Raw genomic sequence first — 26,876 nt, 5'->3', positions numbered from 1 at the left:
AAAGTCATTAAAACACATGGTGAAATTGCGTGATCAGTGATATCTCTGCTGATGCCAGGAGGCCCACGAGGTATGGTTGCAGTGATGACAGGGGCAGGCCTGCAGTGTCTTCTCTCTTGCATTGCTCCTCCATATGGCTGGACCTGCACCCTAGGGTGCAGCACAGGACTGAGCCCCCTGCATGCTGCAGAGCCTGGGTAGACCATGAGGAGCCCAGGGAGAGGTGTGGTGGGCAGGTTGGATGTGGAGCTTAGGGACACGGCTTAGTGGGTGACATTGGTGGTAGGGTGATGGTTGGACCAGGTGATTTCGGAGGTCTTTTCCAACCTTAAAGATTCTATGGGGAAACAGGGTCATGGGAGAAGAAGGAGGAATGAAAGTATGACATGTGCATGTTTGGGTGGTTGGTTTTATTGACGAAAAAATTAATACTCTAAGAAGTGGGAAGGATTTGTGGGGAGGGGAGGGGAGGGGACGGGAGGGGAGGGGAGGGAAGGACAGCACTGACCAGGCCCCGCCTGCTGCCCCCCCCCGCCTCCCCTTAGGGCGCCCCCCGGCGGCCCGGAGGCAGCGGCGGTTGCGCATGCGCGGCCCTCCCGCCCGCCTCCTTTCCGGCCGCCATCTCGCTCCCCGCCGCGTGCTGTGCCCGGCCCCGCCCGCCGCCCGCTCTGTGCCCTGCGCCCGGCTCCGGCAGCGCCGTGCCCGCCCCGGGAAGGTGACGGGGGGGACGGGGGGGACGGGGGTCGGGACGGGGGTGGTTGGTGGGGGGGGGGGGCGGCGGCGTCCTGGGCCGCGCTGCGGGGCTGGGGCGGCTGCGGGGGTACCCCGTGCCTGACGGGCGGTGCCGTTGGTTCCGCAGATGAAAGAAACGATCATGAACCAGGAGAAGCTCGCCAAGCTGCAGGCCCAAGTGCGCATCGGAGGCAAGGTAGGTGCCGCCGCCCCGCGGGGCGGTGAGGGGGCGCGGTGGCGGCAGGGCGCGGTGGCCGAGCGGCTGCTCTGCAGGCCGTGTTGTTGTACGGGCTGCGGCAGGAGCAAGCAGGCCTTGCAGAGGGAGAGCCCAGGTGAACTTCCCCAGCAGGGTGTAGGTGGCGGTGTGCTGGGTCACAGAGCTTTGAAGTTGGCCGTGGCCGTACTCGTACGTTTTGGGGCAACGTTGGAATTTCTGTGTGTGTGGCATCCTCGTACCACAATAGAAGTGGAAGGTATAAAGTGCTCGGAAGGGGCTTTTATGTTGCCGTGACATCTGACAATGCGTACCTGTGTGGTTAGTTATAATCTGAAAATTTTAAAAAAACTTTATTGACCATAGTCACGTGCTGGCAAACATTTTAATACAGGTCATGTTTTTAAGGCAGTGATTTGTTAGTAACTTTATTCCTGAGGAAATATGTTCATCTTGGATGAGCGTATTTTGAAATAAGAGAGGTATCTTGGAATAAGAACTATACAGCAGAACTCTTATTGACAGAGTTTCCAGTGAATTTCATTGACGTTTTTCCCTTTGACTGGGGATTAAAACGGTCTTAAATCAGGGTGAAATCGGCATTAACTGGCTTGGTGATCTTGCATGTTGTTTATGTGGACTACTAGTTAAGCAGAGAACTGCTGAATTGGTGGTTGTGTGTGTACTGCCAATGTGTGTGTATTGACTACAGATGTATCCAACACTGGTCATTTAAGAACAAGCATTCACATTGCAGCTCTTACAGCTGTAGTCAATATAGGTGTTTTACAGGTTTTTTACCTTTTAGAAGACTGGCAGATGGATGCGTAGTATATTACCAGTTGCCTACTGCATCTATTCTTTCCAGTACAAAGGTAGAGGGACGTGAACAGCATGTCTCAGCATGAGTAGGGCAGAATTGCTTACTAAAAACATGTAATCTTTAGAAGCTTAAATCTATGGAGATTAAAGCAGCAGATGTTCATTGAAATTCAGACTGTGTGAAGTTTGATATCTGTACTTAATACTGGTAAATGTTGAGGTGGGGGGGTGTCACGTGTTCCTACATAACCTTTAATTCAAGACGTAATTTTTCAAAGTCGACTGAGAGGGCTTTTGTCCAGAGAGACTAATTTGTGTGGCTCAGTTACTCTAGAAATCTTTGAATTGCTGTGTGCAGCAGAGCAGATCACTAACTTGACAGTAGCAGGAAAGGAACGTCACACTTCCTAGGCAAAAGGCTAAACTTCTGAGCTGTAATCCTCCAAGATTTAGTTTCATGTGAATTTGTCTGTTGGCGTTTTTGTAAAGATGTTAGTGTCCAGCCAGTTTTCTAACTTCAGCCTCTTTGCACTCAAAAGGTATTGCAACCATTTATTTATGCAGCAAGGCAGCAACACGTTTTCATATTGTTACTATATAGAAGATGCGAAGCTGAAGTAGGAAGACTTAGTTTCACATGTAGTTAGCCATTTCTACCTTGGATTTTACTGAAGCCTTATGATTGTTCCAGCAAGTATTAGAATGACGCTTTCTTCTTTTTCTTAGTTGTAGATGTCTTCTAATATGGGACAGTTATTTCCCTGGAGAAACCTACAACTCTGTTTGTTGGGGAACTAAACCTTTGTTTTTCTTTCTGAATAGAGGTGGTCTGAAATACTATGTGCAAGTATTTTTAAAAACATGTATTTATAAATGTTTTGGCAAAATGAAAGTGTTCTTCAAATACACATGTGTAGGTCCATCAGATGAAGATGTGTATCTGGAATAAAAATTGAATGATTGGCTTTTTGTCATTCATACTCTCCTATGAGTGAGAAAATAATATATTGATAACTGGGTGTTCTCTGACTTCATGAAATTCTGGCTACAACTTGAGAACAGTGATCTAAAGAGACCTTAAAAACGACTGAAGTCTGTACTCAGCCTTCAGTTTTAGGCCAGTGACAACAGATAATGATAAACGTGCAGTTCTTCTTTTCTAAGTAGGATGCTGCAGAATCCCCATCAGAATTGTAAAGTTTCTCTGGTGATTTGCATCCTAAAACCTCACACTTCTCTCAAGCATTTAGAGGTTGCATTATAGCGAGGGAAGGATTGCAGCAGTACAGTTGGAGGGGTGGAGTTCTGGGCTGCAACACAGAAGTGGAACTTGATGTATGAAATTTGATTTGTAGATGGCTACAGAGCAGTTATGTGGCCCTGAGGATTACAGTTTATGAAGAACTGTTTCAATATTAATTTATATTTTTTTTTGCAAAGGGTACTGCCCGCAGAAAGAAGAAGGTTGTCCACAGAACAGCCACAGCAGATGATAAGAAACTTCAGTTTTCTTTGAAGAAATTGGGAGTGAACAATATTTCTGGTATTGAAGAGGTACTTCCTTCAAATGAAAAAGTGCTTTTCGGTATAGAAATATAAAATGTCACTTGCCAATTTAATTTTGATGCGTTTTAAACTTGTCTGTAAATAATCAGTAAGTCTTCACTGAGCTTTAGAAAAATCAGCTAGTTTCTAGTTAAATTGAAAAAAACACACTGAACTTCTTGAAATAATGTTTGTTTGTTTGTTTTCTTGCAGGTAAATATGTTTACCAACCAAGGAACAGTCATTCACTTCAATAACCCTAAAGTTCAGGCATCTCTGGCTGCTAACACTTTCACCATCACCGGCCATGCTGAGACAAAGCAGCTGACAGAAATGCTTCCTAGCATCTTAAATCAGCTCGGAGCCGACAGTCTGACCAGCCTGAGGAGATTGGCAGAAGCCTTGCCCAAGCAACGTAAGTTGAAACTTGAATGCATTCCATGTTTGCACCTGACACGGACTTATTTATACAGCTGCAGTGAATTTCAGTGCACTCTTATTGTCTGCAAGCATATTATGACATAAAGAAGTAGAGCTCTTAGATCTTATTTATAGCTCAATTCCAGCAAAGAGCGTAACCAAATAAAGCAGAGGCATTTGTTTCTCAGTGTATCTTGCAGCTGGTCTAAGACTAGAAAGCTGCAGCGAGACTTGATTTTTGTGGTTTCCTTCTTGATGTGGATACCATATTTTGACATATGTATCTCTTTAAAGCTAGACAGATCAATTATCATGGAAGGCTTCAAAAAGATAAACTTCAGATGTTTGTTTTGATGCATTGAATGGAAATATAAGCGGAGTGGAGGGACCTAAGTACAGACATCTTGCTTCTGCTTTGTACCTTCACAGGTGTGGTGAAGGTATTTCTTTTTTCGTGGGGTTTTTGATAGCTAAGAGGGAATTACACAATACTCAAAAGAAAATACGTTGTTATTTGTGTGTGTAGAGTAGGGTAGGACTGACATGAGCATTAAGCTACATATACCAACTTCCTATTCCAGCCTTAAATTAGTAAAACAACCTGAACATCTGTTCTCTCGGGCTGTCTGGGAAAAGTAGAAGAAGGACTGAAGTGTGGTATTTGAAAAAGGTGGTGCTGTCAGAGCTTGCGAATTGGTAGTGTAAGACAGGCTTGTTGACCCTGTGTCCATATAGGGTCTTTCTGTGTCTTCTCAAACATATTAATTCTGTTGCTTATAAAATGTGGAACATCCTAAACAGAAAATGCAAGAAGCTTATGATGTCCAGTTGCTGATATTAATGAACTTGATTGTTGCATTTATTTCTGTGCTTTGCTGCCAGCAAAGACAGCCTCTCTTTCCATTCCTCAAGTTGATACTGCTTCCCTCCAGTCTGTTTCCCAGAAAAAAAAAAATCGTGCCACATGTAGTCTTCAGGAGGAAGTAAACCACTTCTTTGGCCATAAAGCTCAGTTTCCTTCTTCCTAACGTTCTTTCTGTGGCTTCTGTGTGATAGTAGTAGGACTCAAAAGAAGGAGAATCTGAAGGTCTTAAACTGATCCACTGAAGCCTTGCTTCTCATAACAAGATGGGTATATTCTGCAGAAGCTAAATTGGACAGTTTTAATAGTGGATAAGCTTGTTTAAAGTGCTTGCTTTGTATTATCTGGTAAATGGCAGTTTATTTCTGCTTTGGGTGGATGCCAGGGTAGTTGCACAAAACTTTCCATTCAGTATTGTCTACTAGGCTTGGAAACCTGACATCAAAGAGTAAAGCGTGTGCAGTGATCGCATTTGCAGGTGTTGAAGTGAACTTGGTTTGGTCTTGGGGATGAAAAGAAAATGCAGACAGTTCAGGAGGAAATAAAACGGTTTGCTTTTGAAATGTCTTACTTAACACTAAGGATGTAGTCAAGCTATAACAGCTTTCTGCTGTTAAAAACAAAAGGATGATTAGCGGTGACTTTGTCACAAGCCCTTCCCGAGTAAATTTCACGCATTCATCTACTTCTCTAGAAATCAGAGTACAGTGATTTTGGTCATCTGGTATAAACTTGTCTTTTTCTTCATTCTTTTCTTGAAATCGGAGGGGTTAATTAGGAAAAACTGAGGTAGTGGAGAGTTTAATACAGCTTAGCCTAGGTAGTACAGCTAAGAATAGCAGTAAAGGCAGTGGCACAAGCACCCAGGGACCTGAGATGCCTATTCTTAGCGTTCTGCTACTGCAGTTTGAGAGATACTCATTGGTCTGCTCCAGTAGGCATGGTGAAGTCTCAGTAGCTCTGGCAAATATAATGGGAGTAGTAAAGATACTGAATCATCATCATCACAGAAGTGGACCAGAGCATGTGGTTACCTCAAACAAGTAAGTGTAAAATGGTGCATCCGGTTCCATATCCCTCTAATTTTTCCAGGGAACAGTAGTATCTTTGTGTCTCTAGTCATCTGCATCTACCTGCAGCTTCATAATTACACTGTTTTTCTTGAGTGTCTGAGATCATAAGGACTCAGATCTGTCCTTTTCCTTGTAAGTTGCTGATGTCGTGAAATAGGTAAACTTGGAGAACTACTGAGTAGTCGGTAAATGAAGATACTTTCAAGAGAAATTGGTAGAATAAGTCTTTGTCCATGTAGCTGAAAATGACTACCATGCAAGGCACTCAATACCTTTAGATAAAAGATGGTGACTAGTAAACTATCATCTCTTTGAGCATGATCAGTAACAAAGGGAACGATAACTTCTTAGGCTAGTTGTAGTTTTTTTATTCAACAAGGAAACTGTATAGAGCATTGCAGCTTAGCTTAGACTCTTTTTTAATGTTTAAAAAGAAATCAGCAGAAAGCAGAACAACATTGTAACTATGGTGCTTATGGTGAGCTAGAATAACACTTTTTGAACTGCTTTCTGCAGCTGTGGATGGAAAAGCACCACTTGCTACTGGTGAAGATGATGATGATGAAGTTCCAGGTAAGAACAAACATGAAACTGAGAAAAAGGAAATGAGTTTTGCTGAGAGACGACTTACGTACCATAACATTAGGCCAAGGACAGTAGAGTATTGACTGGTCACTCACTGTTGCATAATTTTTGTGGACAGGTTATTTCATTATTTTCAGATATTACGCTAGACTAGATGAATAATTGGTTTGGGATAGCATTTTTGTCCTGTGTAGGAGTAATAGCTATGGTTAAGATAATTATTTAATCTTCAGTAAAAAGTCTGGGACAGAACTACCTTTCCAATATCACTTTGTTTAGTTGTGCGTACAAGTGACGTTAAATGATTTTATAATTATGCTTTTTAATGAACCACCTAAAACTTAGTTCTTAAGCAAGAAAATGAAGTCTAAAAAGTTCTTACGTTATTTGACCTGTGTTCTGTAAGCTGTTTTTTTTTTATTATTATGATTTTAACTTCATAAGCACTTGATATGAAGTAGAACTTTAGAAAAAATTTGGCAAAGCAGAAGTGGGTCAGACTCTAATTTTGGTGTTTTTCCTTCTCCAGATCTTGTTGAAAACTTTGATGAAGCATCAAAGAACGAGGCAAACTGAACTAACTGTCACTTTCTGAATAAAGTTAAAACTTGAAGCTACATGGAGCTGCTATTTTATATTTTGACTGCTTTTGTTTGACTTCATTTTCTGATGATCTCAAGATCTGTAATATTTGGAAACTCCTTGAACCTGCAGCTCCTTCTAGTTATTGCTTGTACACAATATTACTTTTGTGGCCTGGTTGAACAAACCTATGCTTTGAAATAAGATTGCTAATGAATCTCTGCCTAGACACATTTTTGAGTAACTTGTATACAAGCAAAACCTCATCTTTAATGAACTTTGGCATACAATAAAAAAATACGTAATAAACTTTCTGGTCTGGCTTCTTGTCAGAAAAGCAGGAAAAGAATTGTCTGTAAGTATTAAACTATTATAAGAGGTCTTGCTTTTCTGCAGAGCATCTTCTTTTTGTGGTGTTAGAAAACTAGCTTCTAAAAATTTCTTTGCTTAAGTTAACATTTTAGACTTAAACAGGGGTTCTTAAATAATGCTTCTCTGGGTTCCAGAGAATGAGAGAGTTTGTTTCTTGGTTATAAGGAAAAATTCTTAAATTCCAGTATAACCTTTGCATAGCTATTGCCCCCAGGGGTGAGGGCTCAACTTTACATTTAGGAGTGTTTGATGTTAATGATAGATCAGGTAACTTCTCTAACAAAAACTAAGCTTTGGATAGAGGTTAGTAGTTGAGTGCTGTAAGATTGTCTCTTTAGAGCAAATACTGCTGGAGGAGAAATTTATCCTGTCTTGTGCAGGATAAAATGCAGGACAAATTTTTTCATAAGGGGATAGCCATAGCATCAAGTTTGCGTTCTGCCTGGGAAAGGGTGGGGATGTCTCTGACTTGCTAAGCATGTTTGGCGTGGTGTAAGTCAGCTATTGGGAAAGAGTGGAGGAACTTGTTCAAGTCATGCCGCTCGTATGGTTTGAACTAAGACAGCGGTCGGATATGAGCATGACACAGCCGGGTTAACAACAAAACACTTTCAGTTTACTTGTCTCAGTTTGCAAATACTTTATCAGTAAATTACACTTTGTTTTGAATTAATCCAAATGAGAAAATACATTAATTTAATTGTAGCAATAAGGTGAAAAAAAGCTAAACAGCAGATTAGTGTTTACATGGGTGTGGTGGCCCTTACCTAACAACCTCATGAAAGATGATAAACTATACCTCCTGAGAGCTGTTGAGTCAATAAATGTGTGCTTTTTTTTTTGAGAAATCAGTAAATGTGCCTTTTCTGTGACTCAGATAAGTTTTCTGAAGACCTGCATACTCTAAGCTACTGTAGCTCATGCTTCTGAAATGTCATTCTGGTTTCTGTCTCATGAAGGAACTTACTGCCTTTCTTAGATGATCTAGACAGTTAACCTTTTCCCCACTATCTGACATACACTTGGTTTTTGAAAAATACTGAAACAACTGTTGCTGAAAGAACTTTGACTAACAAAATGATGCTACTCAAATGATAGGCAGCCACGTGACATCTGTGGAAGTATGGGTGGTAGGTACACTTCCAATCAGGAAATACTGGTGTATCTTACACATTCCTAAATTGTGACTAAGGATCAAGACTTGGTCAAAATGTGTTCTTGATTATAACAGACTCTAAATGGAATTAGTTTTCTTGTTAATACTAATTTTCACGTCTCACACTTAAATACTCAGCCCTGGACTGAATGTTGTCATTATTTCCTCTCAGTTAGGAGTTTAGTTATAGTCTCCCTAGTCTGTCATTAACTGCCAGAATCTGAAAATAGCTCTGTTAGTGTTTCTCATTAGCTTGAACTTCTATGTAACCATATTGTAATTGTGGCATTAGGGACTGGTGTGGAGACTCATGTATATTCTTGCTCAAGGAAAACAGCTTTTTATCTCCATTCCACGTATCTTGGACAATAGAAATGCAGGCATTTCTCCTTGGTTTTCTCTTAAAACAAAGGGCTCCCATATCTTTTTCAGATGAAAACTCATTCTAGTTCTGTCATATTAAGCTTTGTAACAGCTAGATTCCAATACAGTAGTGGGCACTACTGAAATTCTTCAATTTAGCAATGAATGTTTAGAAATGTCTTCGTAATATATTCATAATATTGTCTTAAACTTATGCCTTAAAGGCTCTCCTGTAGTCTTAAAAATTAGTATCTTCCAATAGAAAATTCATTTTAGAAGATGGTAAAACTATATATTAAGCTGCGTGTGTGCATATGTAAAAAGAAACTCCCTATAATGGTTTTTAAAAGCACTATTTTTAGAGGTTTAGAGGATGGCACTTGAGTTATTACAGGTTGCATTTTTTTTAAGTTTTGTGAAGTTGAAGTGGTGTCTCCTAGGAAGTATTCCAGTGAGAATTTCTCATAGTCAATAGCGCATGTTTAACAAATGTGACCAAGAAAAATCTCTTGAGCTGTTTTAAAATGTTCACGGCTTAAGTCAGACACTGAAATCAATACCTGAGTACTGTATTATGTTGCTTGCTGGTGGTGCAAGGAGTTGTTGCAGTTCACACTTACTTCTGTGAAGTTTTGTGATGAGTGCTTTGTGTGTGGAAAACAACATAAATATTTCACCTCTTCTAAAATGGTTTCTTTGTACCTCTGCTTCATCAGTGTCAAATTCAGTATGAAAGTAAAAACAACAACAAAACTTTTTGCCTATGACTTGGCCTTTTGTTGTAGCTCCTGAGGATTGTACATCACACAGCTGTACAGCACGAATAGAACAAGCAGACCTTACCCATGCTGAAAACTGAAATGGCACATTATGATATAGAGTACTGAGCACCGTGGGACAGAAAGTTTTAAAGAAGAATTTGATTAAGCCTACTAAGCTTTGCAGTTGTTCCCAAGTTGTCCACAGTGTGGGAGAAGAAACTTTGAAAAACCTAAGCGTATGTTGAAGCCTATTAATATGTGCCCGTAGTACTCAGTCAAGAAAAACAATGTAATCAAACAAGGGATTAGTGAAAAATAAGTGTCTGTTAGGTGTTATATGTTTGAGGTAAGGTGGGGAAAGTTAATGTTTTTCAAGGCTGGGGGAAAAATAATTGTGCTTGAGAAACCACAATGTGGAAGCCGATCACCCTATTTGTGAGAATGGATTCAAAGATGTGAAATTAATTAATACTTGGTGCAGATCGAAGAGCCACAGGTAGAGACAGAGGGAAGTCCATATTGATGTTGGTTAGGTTACAGCCTTAAATGATTGGCAAGATGGTGTCATCTGTCAAGAAGAGATTTTTAAGCTTGGTGTTTTACAACCCTGACGAGTACTCTAGCAAGTCTTGGGCTTACAGAAATGCACGAAATATGGCTCCTTGTTTTCCGAACTCAGTCTTCATCCCTCCTCAGATCCATGGTTTTTGTTGCATCCAGCAATTTGTGAGAGCTGCTGAAAATGTTTTCCTTTTGATCTGATTGTTGAAATATCCTAACCTAGACCAGACCAGGTGCTAGAATGAAGTATTTTTACAGAAATGGATCTGTCAGTGCAGCTGAATCAAGCTTACTTTACAGAGCTGAGCAGTGCATAGCATGACGGAGTATCATGATTAGTTTGACTGTGAGTCAACCTCGAGAACTTTAAAGTGGGTGTATGTGGAAGCTTTCAGAGGCAGGAGTATAATTATTTCTGTGTATTCCAATTGACTTTACGTTGTGGTTTCATGGTAGTAAAAGCTACTTGCATTCTCATCATGAAAGTCTTCAACTGCCCTCTTAATATTCTGCCTTCTGTCACTTCATGCATAGATTATTTTTATAGAGAAATGTTAACAGAAGGAAGAGAGTTTATGTAATGCTGTACCATCTTGCTATATTTTTTTGTTTCCTTGTTTTCTTGAAAGAAATCAATTTAACAGGTGAAGCTTGTATATTGTCTTTATGTTGCAGTAAAAGTATTCTGGCAATGAAAAAGCCATCCTAGCAAAGTTTGTGTAGTGCAAGTAATACTATATATATGTGTATATATATATATTTATTTTTTTCAATAATACTTTTACAGGAGAGTCACTGCCCGGTCTTTTGGGTTACTAATGGATCTGAACAAATCGCTGGTTAATTAGTGGTGTAAGCACTAATCACTGATCATGCAACACACAGTTCTTTTGCTCCTGATATCCAATAACCAAAAAAGTGTTATAACTCTTTTCTTAGTCAGGGACTTGATGTGATGTGCAGGATGCTGGGAGATACTAATGGAAATACCTGCTGCACTTGAAATCCCGATGCTGCATTTCTATTGAATTAAGTGAGTAATATTGTACTTTGTTTTTTAGGTACTGAAAAATGTTGATGTGGGTTGTGTTCTGCTCTCCCACTTAGAAGACAACTGAAGTTGAGTTTGACAGGTTTTATTTTCTCTGGTTAGAGATGTATATAACTGTTTATGGTGTTGCACCTGAGCTAATAACATCTAGTGGGCTTAAGCAGGAATCTAAAAAGAAAAATCAGCCATGTCTAACTTAAGAGTCTTCTGCTGAAAAAACAGCATGTAACTTGTGCCAAATGTTTGCACCTCCTCAGTGCAGTGGCGCGGTTTTAAAATGATGCAATGATACAGAGCTTTTAAATGCAAGATTTGAAGGTGTTTGAAGCACCTACTGAAACATAGGGACCTCTGAGTTTAAGCCACAGCCCCAGGAACTGCAGCAAGTCCTGTTATGCTTCTTTCCTGTTACTTAGAGTAACTGCATTAGACAATTGTAAAGGTAGATGTGTATGGCTTCAGGGTCAGATATTCTCTTAGTGTTTTGTGGGCTGCTGGTAGGATTCATACCTAAACTAATAATGAGTTGAAGTGGAAAAAAAAACTGAACAAATGTCACAGCAGGGAGGCAGGCACATTGGTTTGAAGTATCTTTTACAAATGTTTATCCTGGGACAGGTGTCATCCAAAGCAGTGGCAAGGAATTAGTGGGATGTTTCACTTACTGCCCTTCTGTCTGCTTTGCAGTGCTTTGTGTTAGGAGATGGTGCAGTTCTTCATGGTTTGGGGAAGTTCCTGGGCAGAGTGTAACCATACAGTGGAATTTAGCAAGCTGATTATGCAGCTGGGTTTTGCCTTTAGCATACGTTGGGCGCAGCATCTAGATAAACAATACCCATGCACATCCGTGGCATTTCATGCTCCAGTAACTTATACCCAGGGGGATGATCTTCAAGGATTTTTATTATTTTTACTGTTGGTAGAAGTCAGAGTAGCCTAGAGGTTTTAGGATTCACTGAGTCATCTTCTTCCACCAGCATACAAAATTGAGACTTGTTTAGGTGTGACCTTGTGCGTATCTACACTGATGTCTAGACTGACCTCTGTCAGGAGCTGTAGGCTAGGTGAATTGTCATTCTGTCTTAAGTGTGTCAGCCCTCTCATGTTCATAGAATAGACACTGCACCCATTATATATGCTTCTCACGTTTTAGCATAGTCCTATTTTAATTATTTACACTTTGAAAATAAAGTGCTATTATTTGTTTCAAAACATGGGCTTTAGCTTTGTTTTTCAGCTTTACGCCATCTCTGTGTCTTTTTTGTCTCATTAGGAAATACAGTATACTTGACAGACAACTGTATCAGCAAGAATAAGTTAAACTCCAAGGGGGACTTGAAACTTCAAAATATAGTTACTGAGGTAGAAAAATGCAACAGTGTACTTTCTAGAAGGCTGTAGATGCTCTTGATACCTTCACGTTTCATCTGTGAGAAACAAAGCTGTGTTTTTGCAATAGAAGCTGTTTTTGCAGTGGAAAACTCCACTAACCTTGCATATTCAAAAGTGACTGTGCAGGCATGACAGTAGCACAGCAGTGGGGAGTACGTTAAGCAGATAAGGAGAAGGCCCCACTGTTCCAAAAAAAGGAGGATAGCTAAGAAAAACAGGACGAGCAGTGTGAAATCAAGTAAAAACGAAAATCACGGGTCCTCTGGTCACGAAAGAAGGAGAAAAAAAAATGGAAAAGGTGAAATTAACGGTTGGTCAAATAAAATTGTACATCTATGGTGTAGAAAGGTGTCAAGTAGCTTGTGAACCTGTAGTACTCAGCCAAAGAGGAAAGAGGGGAGAAATCAGGTGTCGGGTAATGTGGAATATAAGGTTATGATATATTTTCTACTGTGTGCTCCTGCTTGCAGGATGCCCACCACTGCAATTGTGAATAAAGTAACTTCAGGGAAGATGCTGTCTGAAAAATTGAGATATTTCTCCCAGTGTCCCCTGGCTGGTGCCCGCAGGGTGCTGGGGTGGCCTGGCCCTGCTCAGGCCTGGGCTCTGTGCTGCCGGCGGCGCGATACGAGCGGGCTCTGGGAAGAGGGGGGAGCCCAGGCTGCTCCCTCTCCAACCTCACAGTGCTCTGGGAGCTCCTGGACAGCCACTCTCAGCACTGCTGTCACAGGAGAGGAGAGGACAGGCCCCAGCGCCAACCTCCTGCCACCATCTTCCTTGGCTTCTGAAGAAGGGCCTTCATCACAAGGCCAGGATAGAAATCTTCCTCAGAGCTAGAGACCTCCCTCTGCACGGCCCAAAGCCTTGTGCAAGAACGGCCTGATGCCATTTCTGACGCCCCCTGTATGCCCCCAAGCTTGGGATGCCTGAGGGTATGGGTAGCTCTTTGTGGGGAGTTGAGCAAAGCTCTGGGCACAGGAATCAGGTTATGATATACTTTCTACTGTGCCCTCCTCCTTGCAGGATGCCTGCCCTTGCAATCATGAATAAAATAGCTTCACAGAAGATTCTATCTGAAAAAAAAAAAAATTGAGATTTTTCTCATACATGTAAGCAGGCAAGCATTATACTTATAAACAAAAGCCTTTTTAGAAACAATGGCAATGTTGTTAGACCTATGATCTTACCCAATATTTCTGATAAACCTCATACCACTGGTAGGTAATAGCTAGGCAACCTGCTCTTAGGATGTTTTTCAAAGCAACTGTTTTTTGAGCCTGTAGGTTACAAATTCTTCACTGAGAGTATGATAAGGCCCTGGAACAGGTTGTCCAGTGAGGTTGTGGATGCCTCATCCCTGGAGGTGTTCAAGACCAGGTTGGACAAGGCCCTGGGCGACCTGGTCTAGTGGGTGGCATCCCCTGCTCATGGCAGGGGGGTTGGAACTGGATGGTCTTTAAGGTCCCTTCCAACCCAAGCCATTCTATGAATCTATGAAAATGCTTAAGACAGCCTAGGTCCATCCCAATGATAAACGTAATGGTGATTTAGGAAGGCTGAGTCAAGCCATCAGATGGTATAATAGGTTTGCTGAAATACTTTTGAGACAAATGCTGGGATCTGCATGAAAATGGTACTAGCCTGTAAGCTGCATTTTCCATTTATGAAATAGAAATGCTGATGTACTAGAAATACTTGAGGGCTATGAAAAGCATGTAATGTTTCTGTATTTGCCATGTTTTGATATAAATGATAAAAAAAAAAAGAGCATGCAGTTGGTCTATGTGAAGAATTGAAACAATATTCCCAATGATGCAGGTCAGGATTTATTTATTTATTTATTCTTAGGGGATTATTTGGAGATTACTTAGGCTGCTTCTTGCAGGAAAAGAATGAAGTATATGATGCAGTCCCATAGCTATAATCCCCCTTGTTGCCATACCCAGTTTACATCTCACTTTCTGTTGGGCTCTGAAACCTCCCCTGATCTGCCAGTTTTTGTGTGTATGGTTGACTCCATCTGTGTTCATCTGCTGAAGACTGACATGCTCTACAGTCCTATATGCATAAAGAACTGCTGGCTTAATTTGGTGACAAATCAACCTCAACAGAAAGATCTATTCAGACGTCATTCCTAAGGACTAGCCCCTAACAATATCTTTGATCTTCAAAGCACCCAGTGACTGGATTTCTTATTCACCCGGTTGTACATTCATTGCCAGACAGAGCAGTGTACTTCCTGAAAGCATATGTGCTGCACAGCAGGAGGTGCATGCAAGCGGAACTGTTATAACAATACTAATGATGATCAGTCTAGTGACAGGCTATGTCTGCACTCTGGTGATTTATACCATTGTTGTAAGAGAAAAAACCAATCTGGTCCACAATGATCAGGGCAAACTGCTGGAATGCCCCTAACAATCAGCTCCCTCATGAAAAATACACAATAGAGTTTAGTCCATCACAGTAAATACAAATGGTCTTTCCCTCTCTCTTTCTTTTCTCCCTTTTCTGTCTGTTTCTCTTGGTCTCTGCCTCCCTTTCTCTCTCATCCCTTAGTCTTTTCATGAGAATATGCAGTTCTCATGCTAGGGATTATATACGGCAGTGAATGTGAGTTTCTTAGAGTTAGGATAAACTTTCGTGGTTGCCCTACTTCTGGCCTTTTTGTTCCAAGAAATCATAAACCAGTTGAAGAAGCAGTAATTTTGGCCTCTGTTATGGCTGTGAGTTAAGTAGCATCACCAGGAGTTAAAGTTTGCCGCACAGGTGGAGTTTGACTCTGGAGCCACTGTGGGGAGCTGAGCACACCCATCGTGGATCTTGGAAAAGGTGGAGGATTCTGTCCTGTCCTTGACTTTGCACTGGGGGCATCAGCTCTCTGGGTGGTATGAGGAGGGAGTGTAAGATCCTGATATTTTTTTAAACCAAGGAAAAACTCACAGGGTGAAGGGAGATGAGGCGCTACCCTGAGAAGATCTTGCAGGAGGTTGCCGCTCTCTGCTATCACAGAAACTCAAGTAGGGAATTCAAAGTACAAGATGGACGAACAAAGAAAGCAACAGAGTGGAACTAGTAACTGGCCCTGGAGAAAACTGGAACAGACAGGGGAGTGTTTTACAAAATTCTCATCACATTTACATGCAAATAGTAATGCTAGATTTGTACTTAATTAACTCTTCACTTGAATGAATCCTGTCTGGGTGGAGATGTGTAGCTGTAAAGTTATGTTACTTTAGGAATCACCTTAAAGACAACGTATTAACTTCCTTTAATCATTTATTAACAATCTGTTTATGGTTGTTCTTCACTGTCTGTCCTTGGTAGTTGTTCAAATGCAGATTTTTTTTTTCTGAGCTTTTGAAAACTTATGTGTAAAGTTCTGTTTTATTTATTTTTCCTTGGTAGGATTAATTCTCATCTATACTATTAATCTTTAGGAACAGAACTGCTTTCTTCTTCAGCTTTCATCTACCTCCCTGCTAGACAGATAAAGGCTGCCTTCACTGTAAGGCTTCCAATCTACTGCAGCCAGCAGCAGCTGTAAATGAATGTTAATTCTGATAAGTGTCCTACCCAGTGCACTGCAGACTGGAGTTCATCTGTTGTGCAGTCTCTGTGTTAAATAGACCAGAATACTTTGCAAAGTCAAATGTGAATGAATGAGACAAAGACTTTGTACAGCTCTGAACTATTCTTTCTACTACTGCTATATCAAGCTGTGCAAGGCAATCTGCTTTGTGAGGCATTGTTCATGACATCTAAGATTACATGCTGCACATTTAATTTGGCAAAAAAAATAATTTCTTTATTCAGAAAAGACTTGTTTGCTAACACTTTCAAGTGCAGTATGTATCATTGACCTTCAAATGTAAAATAGTTTAATGCTCCCATAAAAGAATTACTTTGGCAAGTGATTTTTACAAAATCAACATGGAGTTAGATTTTGATCTCAGAATTTTCAAATGCCTCAGATCTTGTGGCATGCTGTGGCAAGGAAAAACAATGACACGTCCAGACTAAAGTATGTCGTTCAAAGGTAATTCCTAGTGTCTTCTCCCTGCCATCAGTGGTTGCAGAAATCCTTCACTCAAAATCAGCAGGCTGATATTTCAAAACATGGCTTGTGAAATACTGCTGTTTTTATCCCCCACAGCAGCCTCACAAGAGCCATAGAAAATTTCAAGTCCAAGATCATTGCTTTAGCAGCATAAAGTTTCACTATAGAAAGGGCTCTTAATGCAGGAAAAGTTTCTCAAGGACGATCATCTTCACCCTTTTACTCAGTTTTGTGGGATGCTTAGTGGTTATCTGACAGTTGTTTGAAATTCTACAGCAAAAAGAAGAAAAATTACATTTTACTGTCTTAATTCACATCTTTCCATCTTATCTGAAAAACCCCAACATTTTTTAGGATACATTTTCAGGTAATAGATAATCATTAGTCAATTAATTTTTTATAAGCTCAGTATTGTCTGAAGTTTAAGAAAAAATACAAAGCAGGTACTGAATGTTCATGATTTAGAAAAAATTACTTTCCTGTAACATAAAGAAAAAAAATTCTTTTTTTTGCTTATGCATACTGAAACAGCATGTTTTTATAGAGGACGCCTTAGAAATCAATCAGAGATGGCTCAGGTTATGTTATTGCAAGAAAACTTTGCATTATATATTTTCAATAAACATGGAAGGCCATTTGTTTTTACACAGGCTTTTGAATCTCAGTATTTCCACCACATAACTTTACAGTAATTGCCACTTCATATTGTTTTAAAATTACTTATAGTACATTTTTTCTAAAAAAAATAAATACCTACATAAAAAAGGTAGATAATAGTTAAACATAGCAAGGATTTCACCAACACCTGCAAGTTGTTACAAGTTCTTGCTTCAAGTGTCTCCTTTAAGTTTCATTACACTCAAGATTTCAGCTTTCAGAAAGAAATGGGTATTCTGTTCTCTCACAAACAAAACAAAACAAAAACAAACACATTGCAGAGGTTAATTCTGACCTGATTTACATCTTTTACAGATCACACATTTCATTACGGAGAAAAACTTGGCCACAAATTCAGGTTTAATCTATCTTGTGTTGTTGTTCTTTCTCCCTGCACATCTTCCTACTGTATAGTCAGTCACTTTGAAATAAAGCTACTATTTTGAATCCATAATTTCTCTGTCTCTGACCCAAAGAACTAGGCTGGATTACCCCAGCCATCTAGTTGGGAGCTTTGGATGGGACTGCAGTACCAATACTGTAAACAGTATTGATTTCTGTATGGAATGATTTTTCAAATTGAAAAACACATCGGAGATACTAGCTGTATTTTTACTATTGTAACTTACCTGGGTTCGTTCACATCTTCTGAGCTGCTGGTGGAGAGCAATTTGGAGATTGCATTCACTACACATAGACTACGAAAGGAGGGGCTCAGAGGTGTATTTTTGTGTACAGATGCCAGACCTCTAGTGGACACAAGGGCTAAATGCTTAGGTAAACATACGTGAACAATGCATGGGGGATGCATATGCATTGTCAGGGGGGAAAACTTCTGAAAAGTCTGTTGCAAAAGCTTTTCCATTATTTAAAATATCATATCCTATTTCGTTGTAGTTTTAAGTGCATGAGTCCCAGGAAATCAGTTAACATTGCCTGCTTTTTCAGCCATTTGCAAAAATCAGTTGTTGCAGCTACACTGGGACATGCAACAGAGCACACATCAGCTGAAGAAGGCTGGAATGCAGCACTTTCTGGCTTCTGTTCCCACACTGTCTGCTGTTCAGCCACTGCAGGGAGGATATTTAGGAGCTAGGTATTCTATACTTGGATTTCCTTATATCAGCTAAGTTTCTACCTAGACCACTCTGGTCCAGTTGTTTCAGGAATACAACAGGAAGGCAGAGGGATGTGGAAACAAATCTAACAGGAATCAAACTACCATCAAAGTCTTTCAATTTATTAATAACTTCTTAAAAATCATACAAAGACAAAAGCTGACACAATAATACTAACTGAGGATCTTGAAAACCATCACAAGCGGGTACCACTAACAGTAAAGAGATCTATATTCTATGGTGATATATCTCAGTATCTAAATTATTGTCTTCTCGTGAATACATATCAATGACAAGATCAGGTAGTACTCTTGGCACAGCACCACCCAATGCACTCCATATGAACATTTACACAATGTCAAACTTGTTTTTTTTTTTTTTCATGCAAGACAAACAATCTTTTCTTTCAAAGTTATATAAAATATTTTCAAGAAAAAGGATGACACCAAACATTTCTATGAAAGAGGAAGCATATTTAAAAGCTTAACTAAAAACAGCACATAGTTTTACTGAGGTAAATTTACAAAACAAACAACCCTTGTCACTCATGACAGGGCTAAAAAGAAATCCAAATCTCCAAGACGAGAATTGACAGCCACAGAAGAGCCAGCTCTTATTCCTTGATACTCTGAAGTAGCCTTAATAAATGTGACTCAATAACCTGTTGAACTAAAGCAGAGAAAGAGTCTGGTTAATCAGTGTTCAGTGTTTTTTCCAAGTCTTTAGGTATGTACTATTTTGTTTTAGGAGATGCTGACTTGTCCTCTACAAACATTTAATAAAAACAGACAGGAATAAATTCATTCTGAGAAGGGAGTTTGCAGCCCTTCAGAAAATAAAAGCCTCATATAATTAGAAAACAATACACTCAGTAAGGCAGACAGTTTTGGAGGATGATGATCTGTTCTCTGGTTTGAATAGGCAGACAGCTATGGAAAGCAAATTTTAAAGCCTCTACATGGAGAGTGGAAAAGAATGTTTACTTATTTGAAACTACTTCTGTGGAACATTTTGAGACTGAACTCTGGCATGAGTCCTACACCCAGATGTGTAGGACTGTGAAGTTGCTGGTTTGTCCATAAGCACACGGCTCTGCTTGGAGAAACTACATGTGCATCAGTATGCTCATTTTTGGGTTCAGTTCCAGATTCTGTAACAACAGACATTTCACAGCTTTCAAAATGAAGGCAGCATGAGGGAAAAACAAGAGTCCTTTCTCTGCCTCTTTGTTTTCCAGAGCCAAATAAGGTAGACTAATTCACTGACCCTCACGCTATTACTGTCTGCCTCCATGACGAACTAGATGAACTAGAGCTAGTATGACCAGCACAGAAGGTTTTGCAAACTACATCACATCATACCAATCACACAGAGCACTGGGGTGAGTGGTTCAGGATGGCTGTAAGTTCTATTAGCATTGTCCTGTGCTGCTCTGATTCCTTGTGCAGAGCTGGGGAGCAGCTTCGTTCCCCATGCCTGGATCATGGTTGCATCAGCCCTATACACTGCTGTCTGTGCCCACAGATGCAGATCCACGCCAGTGACATATTCACAGTAGGAACCTGGTTTTCTGAACAAGGAAGAAAAACTGCTCGTTTTGTGCTGGTACATTTAGGTATATTAAGACTTTTAGGACAGTGATCTTCATACAGCTGCATAAGGAATAAAACTCTATTAGGCTATTGCAGCAGCTGCATAAACAAGGAGTAGCAAAAAAAAATAAAAAATCAAGGAATATACGTTTCCAATACTCACCACTGCGATAGCCCAAGGCTACAGCCAAATCCATGGAATTATAACCAGCATCTGTTTCAATAGTTGGATCAGCACCACTTTCTATGTGAAATATGAAAAGAAAGTCAGATTTGTAACCATGCTAACTGATAGCACATCACTACTGATAATTCAGTTTGGACAGGCTGCTTACCAAGAAGAATTTTTACACATTTCACATGATTCCCATGCACTGCATATAGCAGAGGTGTTCCTCCATTCTGCAAAAGCAGAAAAAAGCCTTAGACACTTAGCAACCAAACATTCTGCAACTGTAATTCCTTAGCACACTAGCATACTTCCATTTATCAGAAAGTTTTGGTCCTTTAAAACTTCCATCTTCTTTCATCTACTGGTTAGACTGTAAGCTCACTCTTCTACAAGGGTTCAGAATTAGCCTCATTCTCTTTTTATCAAGAAGTCATAACTAGCAGGGCTAATTTCTCTTTTGTTATCAAAAAGCATCCCATGTAAGTTTGGGGAATGTCAGATACTTCAGAAGAGGTATAACAATTTTCAAACCCAAGCCAATGCTGTGCCCTGCTTCAAGCGTCTGACTTAGGTGCACGCAGATGTAAATCCAGTCTAGAGACTTACCCAGTCATATTCATTGACATCAACTCCACAGTCAAGCAGCATTTTCACAATATCTGTGTATCCTTTACTGCAAGCCAGTGAGAGGGCACTTTCTCGCCCTTTCCCCAAAATCTGAGGATCTGCACCCTAAAATTGTAATAAAAAGAAAAGCAAATGAACCAAATTTTTGAAGTGACATTTTTACAGAGAACTTCATTTTAAAAGTTCTAAGCATATAGCAGCATTGACAAACTTAGAAAGGCAAAATAAAATACAAAGTAAATTAAGATATGTAAGTGTGCTCTTTTCCTTACGTTCTGGAGGAGAAATTCCACTACTGCTATCTGCCCATGAGCTGCGGCCCACATCAGAGGGGTAAATCCTTCTTCATCCTTATGATTGATTACGTTTTCTGTTTAAATAAAAACATGCAATTTATGAATCCCTTTCACTAATGCACTGTAGAGCTGGTAGAATGAACGTGTTGACATATTCATTGTGAATGGACTGGTGTAGCAGTGTGCCCTGGAAATTGTTCTCATCTTAAATTTTAAAACAAATTGCTATCCCAGAGATGGTGCAAATATCCTTGTTGAAGGTAAAAAAAAAAACCAACTGACTGAAGTAAAACCTAAGATTTTTTTTTAAGTTCTACGAATCAAGCTGTTTTTACTTAAAAATATTACAAGTTGTCTGTAATCTGGGAGAAAAGTACTGCTTGAAAAAACAAATAAATACATTCTGTACTACACTGTAGAAAGCACTCTTTCAAGAGTTTTGTAAAGAATTAGCTTGTAAAGTAATACAGACAGTATAACCCCATTGCTCCCAAAGTTCAATTAATCAATTGGCTGTTTTATAGAAGGTCTACTTATTAAGGTATATTAAGGTCTACTTATACAGCTGATGTAAGAAAAAAAGAATATACGTGTATATATATATATATTTAACAAGTAGGTGACTTATTTTTTTTAATATCTAAATACTTTAAAAATCCCATGTTTATCATAGCACCATAATTTTAACCATTACCAACATTGCAGAATCAGTTTGCTTTCAATACAGATGACTCATTAACAAAAGTATGTGGATTGAGTTACTTAATACCTGCTTTCTATGAATGTTTCAAGAGAGATGGACTAAAAGAAAGGCTGGTTAGTAATATCAGAATAAGAATATACTATGAACAGTTTAATATATCATGAAGAGTTGAAATTTTGTAAATGTATTACGGACACACAATTGCAGATGCTGAAGAATACAGTACAACTTGGAATGAGTAGTGCTACTATACTGCAGGTGTGGTCCATAGTTTAAATTACCTAACACACAGCTCTCTATGTTGATCAATAAAATAGAATCAGAAAGCCTTGATTAATAGAATGTGTTTTAAATGATTTTAAAAAAAGTTTACCTCTTTTGATAGAACCAACAGATTCTAATCCCTCATCTCCATAGATCGCCTATACAGTGGGAGAGCGGGGGGAGGAAGGGTTTCCTCAACTACTATTAATATTAATGTTTCATTTTAAACCCAAATCATAGCAGTGAGTAAATAGAAGACTCAATGTAAAACAACAGTCCACACCTACAAAGAATAGATACCTAAAAAATCCTTCAATTTGTACCATATTCGGAGGTATCTTTAATGCAGCTTTGGGGAAAAAAGTGTGCAGCAGGTTATAAATGCGCTGAAGATAAAGAGGATGTTATTTAACCTTCCTTAGACTCACCTTGTTCAATACGTGTGGCCAGATACAGCATTTCTCCCTGAGCAGCCAGCTGGTGAACTGACAAAGCTACAAAAAGGGAAGCAAAAACAGGTGATGTGCACACCAGTTTTCATTCTGCTGTTTGGAGTTGGGCCTAATACCTCCATTGACTTGAGCTGTACATAATCTAGATTTAAGAGCGTGGATAGATTTCATCTTATACTCTGAACTAGAATCACTATGTCAAAAACTGAGATGTTTCTTAAATGTCTCAAAGGTTTTGGTAATTTTTAGTTAATGTATAAATTACACGAGAAAACAGAGATACTTCCTACACTGACTCCTCTGAAGGCAACATACTACCCTCTTCTGCTGTTTGGTCAGCAACCCAAGATCACGTTAAGAACATTTATCAAATGAAAATAAGCATCTTTTGATAAATTAAGGCTGTGCAGTTTAAAAGTGACATTTCTAACATCATTAATTATTATAAGAGTTCACAAGCTACCAGGAAACCTGTCATGCTGCTAGCTGATGCCCCTAACACGACCCTTATTCACTACAATGTCGAACGGATCAGACATTACAGAACTATGCACAAAATGACATCTACAGCTTTTTTTTAAAAAACAAAACAAAACAAAAACAAAACAAAACGAAAACAAACAAAACAAACAAGTACCAAGCATTAAAGGCAGCAGAATTCTTAAGGAGTTACAAAGAAAAACTCTCTGATCCCACAGCAAATGCTGCACAGATGCATGGTTCTGACAATTACAAATAGGGGCAGGTCTGAAAAGTGCTCAGGAGAAAATATATGCAATTTATCTGACTTATATAGCAAGAAAACTAGCTGGTGGTTACACAATACACAAATATTCAGTGTCCTCTTTCTATTCACTGCATAAAAGTTTGACTTATTTCAGAAAGACTATTTTAGTCAGGCTGAGGCACATGATACAGTCCCAGATACATTTTTCCCATGCAAACAGGCTTTTTTTTTCTTTACACATTGGTCTTGCTTAGTTTAAGAAAGATGCACAGTCAAGACTTAAAAATGATTTTATAAGAAAGCCGTTGATAGGAGATTAAGTAGATTATGAGTGTAGTTTATAAAGAAAATGCTTGAAAGTCATGAATAAAAAAATCATAAATAATAGCTTGAAGCTCTAAAAGGATCAGAAAAATCTGTCTCTATACTTTTCAAATCAAGAATTGGATCCTTTCTGGAAAATACACCTCAGTCATGAGCTCAGTACAGCACATGCATTATTTTATGGTTGGAACCCTGTAACATTAAACAAGATTATTTCAATGTTTTCTTCCTATATTAAAAACAACAACAACACACACACAAAGGAAAAATGGAAAAAATCTGGCAAGCATCTAACTTGCAGTTCACAAAATACTATTAACAGTTAGGCAGAAGGATACTTACAGTTTACAAGCAGAGGTGTTGTAGAGACTTCATTTCCCCTATGTTTGTTAGTTAGGGTAGTTGATTGTTTTATTGGTGAGAAATGCTTAGTAGTTGATGGAGTATAAACGTGCCTTACTTGGATACCAGGGGAAGGAGAAGTATGGATGTTGCATTCAGCTACATTGAACAGAGAAAACAGACATAGTTTTAATGCTAGAAAGGAAGTAAAAAGAAAGCCACAGATTCTAAGTTAAAGTAGAAAACAGTGCTACCACAAGAACTTTCAAACCTACGCTAAGTAAGCTTTGTGGCATGTGCTTTTTCCACCGTGTATCATGCAAGTTGATCAAAGGGCTGTTTTCATTTCTGGCATAAAGCAATACTGATAACCCATATATTAAATATGGCGTAACTTCACCCAGAAACAGTTTGTTGTCTAAGTGAGGTAATTCTTTGCCTAGGTTCCCAACACATCCAGCACGGATTTACCAGGTAGGATGGCTCCATTTCACATTCAATATTCTTACTAGCACTCTCCAGTGCAACGAAAACATGAGTTAGCCTCATTCAGTCCTGCAGTCACGAGGCACTCAGCTCAATACTCTACCTACTATTTGACCATTGGATTCAACCTTCATTGGTTGGGTGAAGGTCACTTCATGGATGGACCTTCACTGTGTTTCTTCACTAAGACCTTTTCAACTCCTGTTGAATAAAATTGTGACTACATTATGGATGTCTTATTTATCCAGTAGGAACAAAGATCTTCCAAACTAGCTAAAAGAAAATGCAGAAGCAGGTCACCACTTAGAATTCAGAAGTCACACAACGCTACTGTTTTTATCAGTACTGACTTTTCTAACTTTGTATCAGAATCCAATAGCAAGGTATTACAGAATAGATAGAGCATCTTGGCTTCCAATTCTCAAAACAATAGCTTTTGAGAAGTAGCTGAAAAGCCAAATAATTTTTAGGAAGCTAGCTGACTGAATACTGGAGAGACCTACTTAAGGATTAAATTCCAGTATTCGTTAAACTGATCTGAAACCAGTGTGCACCAGTAATCAGTGATTGAAAGCTAATTAACACACACACTGAATTCACACTATAGTGAACCTCTTGGTCATAAACCCAAGTGCAAATTTCCAAACAGAACCAATTAGAAGTACAGGATAAAAGGATGAAAATAAAATTACACTCTGTTTGCCAATCAGCTATAGCTGAGGTTATCAAATTAAGAGACCTACCAGGGATTTTTGACCTGCGGTCTCTGGATCCGCAGGACTACTTCTAAGGGGTTCACAAATGTTACCTAAGAAAAAACAACCCTATTGCTGATGGGTCTAAATTTGCCGTTCAGGTCTGCAGCTCCACTAGAAAGCATTTAGGGCCTGCAAATCAAAAAAGTTTGAAAATTACAATGGCTGAACTGCAGCCAAACAACACAAATCAGAGAAATCATGAAAATCCACAACAGGTCTGTGTTTGTATTTGTTATAGGAAATGGGTCAAATTCAATATTATGAAAAAAACAAACTACTAAGTGTCTGAAATATTAAAGCAAGAACTGCAAAAACATAATTACTACTAAGGAATAGAAAGAAACCCTAACTCCCTTCTCTATCAACACGCTCAGCTATTAAAAGGTATGGATCAACTCTTATGAAGCTGGACAGCAATGGTTAAATATTAGCTGCAGAGAACAATTTACAGATTTACAGCACTGTTCACCTTCAAATAGTGTGAAACTGAATCAGCAAGACACTTGCTACAATGAAGACGGGCTTTGTCTATCCATATTCATAGGACAAAGTAAACTGCAAGACCTATTATTTGGACATCATACCAGTGAAAAGACAAAACATGATCCAGAACACTACTGCAGTTGAAATGACCATATAGTACTTTTAGTAATGTTTTGTAAAAACACATATTCAACAATGTGTAGCATATCGTATGACTTTATAATAGGGCTTGCTACCAGAAGAAGCAAGCTTGTTTTCATAATCTGCATCAGGTCTTAATAAATTAAAGGTTTTCTGTGCCATCATTTTTTAAATTAAAAAAAAGTGCAATAAAATAAACTTGGGAAAAATTAGTTTTATAGTAATAACCAGTAAGACATATATAAAAAATGCTAGCAGAACAAATTTTAGAAACGATTACACATATATGGCAGATACTTTTTTTTAAATGCAGCATCTTAACAGGATGAAACAGTCTAGACACAACAATTTGTACCATAAAGTTCAACCTTTAAATAAGACAGACGCCACTTCCAGGTCGGAGTTAACTTGATCTTGAATATTTTTACTGTCCTCCTCATTCAGAGACTTCACAAACCGCGAGCAGACGTTCATATCAAATCTATTGGGCAAAATGAACTTCATGCCCATGGTGACGCTCTGCGTTTGGCCTTCCTCCGTGCTGGAGTCCAGCTGACGCTCCACCTTGATGTCCGGCATGGGGGGGAGGCTGTAGCTAGCGGTGCATTCCTCCACTATCAGCTGCGCCCCAGCGTCTAAGCTCGCCGAGGACGCCATGGCTTCAGTCAGGCGCAGGTTTTCACGCCGCTGGTCTCTCCATGGTACCTGCCCGGTGCGGGTGCAGCCAGCCAAGCCGCATGCAGAGAGATGCGGGCGTCTGCGCGACCTGCGGCGAACACGGGCAACAACGTTTAGCCACACGGCGTTAGCTTTAGCTGGTTAAAGCCTCGGAGGACGCAACGCTGCCAGGCGCTACGGGCCCAGCCTCTGCCTGAGGCTACCAGACGGTTACTCTGCCCCCCTCCCCCCCAGCCACCTGAGGCGCCATTTCACGACAGCGAACACCGACCCCCCCCCCGCCCACCCAACCCCCCTCACACACAGACCCCCAAGCAAAAGTTACCGCGGCTGCGCGCCCCTGGGCGCCGCGGGAGGCTGTGCGAGCCGGGCAGCGCCCCACGACCCACGACAGCCCCCCCCTCAGTCACGACGACAGGGAGGCGTGTCGCGACAACCGCTCCGGGGGGGGCGGGGGGAGGGAAGGAAGGGAGGGAAGTGGCGCCTCACTCGCGCGCCGCGCCGC

At 39.9% G+C, this 26,876-nt stretch overlaps 2 protein-coding genes across 2 annotated transcripts; one reads left to right on the top strand and one right to left on the bottom strand.

The window, feature by feature from the left end:
- The first annotated feature begins 558 nt into the window (after nucleotides 1-558).
- BTF3 (basic transcription factor 3) lies at nucleotides 559-6,870 on the top strand. Its single transcript, XM_066989046.1, has 6 exons — nucleotides 559-715; nucleotides 860-928; nucleotides 3,209-3,322; nucleotides 3,527-3,728; nucleotides 6,185-6,241; nucleotides 6,783-6,870. Exons 1-6 carry the CDS (start codon nucleotides 584-586, stop codon nucleotides 6,827-6,829), a joined length of 621 nt encoding a protein of 206 aa, XP_066845147.1. The 5' UTR covers nucleotides 559-583; the 3' UTR covers nucleotides 6,830-6,870.
- Nucleotides 6,871-18,427: 11,557 nt separating this feature from the next.
- Nucleotides 18,428-26,844, bottom strand: ANKRA2 (ankyrin repeat family A member 2). Its single transcript, XM_048049852.2, has 9 exons — nucleotides 26,697-26,844; nucleotides 26,062-26,459; nucleotides 23,826-23,984; nucleotides 22,409-22,474; nucleotides 20,990-21,087; nucleotides 20,697-20,822; nucleotides 20,254-20,320; nucleotides 20,082-20,162; nucleotides 18,428-18,995 (listed from the first exon to the last, which is right to left on the bottom strand). The coding sequence occupies exons 2-9, from the start codon at nucleotides 26,348-26,350 to the stop codon at nucleotides 18,940-18,942; spliced, it is 942 nt and encodes a 313-aa protein (XP_047905809.1). The 5' UTR covers nucleotides 26,351-26,459; nucleotides 26,697-26,844; the 3' UTR covers nucleotides 18,428-18,939.
- Nucleotides 26,845-26,876: the final 32 nt, after the last annotated feature.

Source organism: Anser cygnoides, chromosome Z (genome assembly GCF_040182565.1).
Source record: "Anser cygnoides isolate HZ-2024a breed goose chromosome Z, Taihu_goose_T2T_genome, whole genome shotgun sequence".
In the NCBI taxonomy this organism is placed as follows: Eukaryota; Metazoa; Chordata; class Aves; order Anseriformes; family Anatidae; genus Anser; species Anser cygnoides.
Note: the sequence above shows the minus strand (reverse complement) of the source record. Positions and strands in the feature narration are given on the sequence as shown.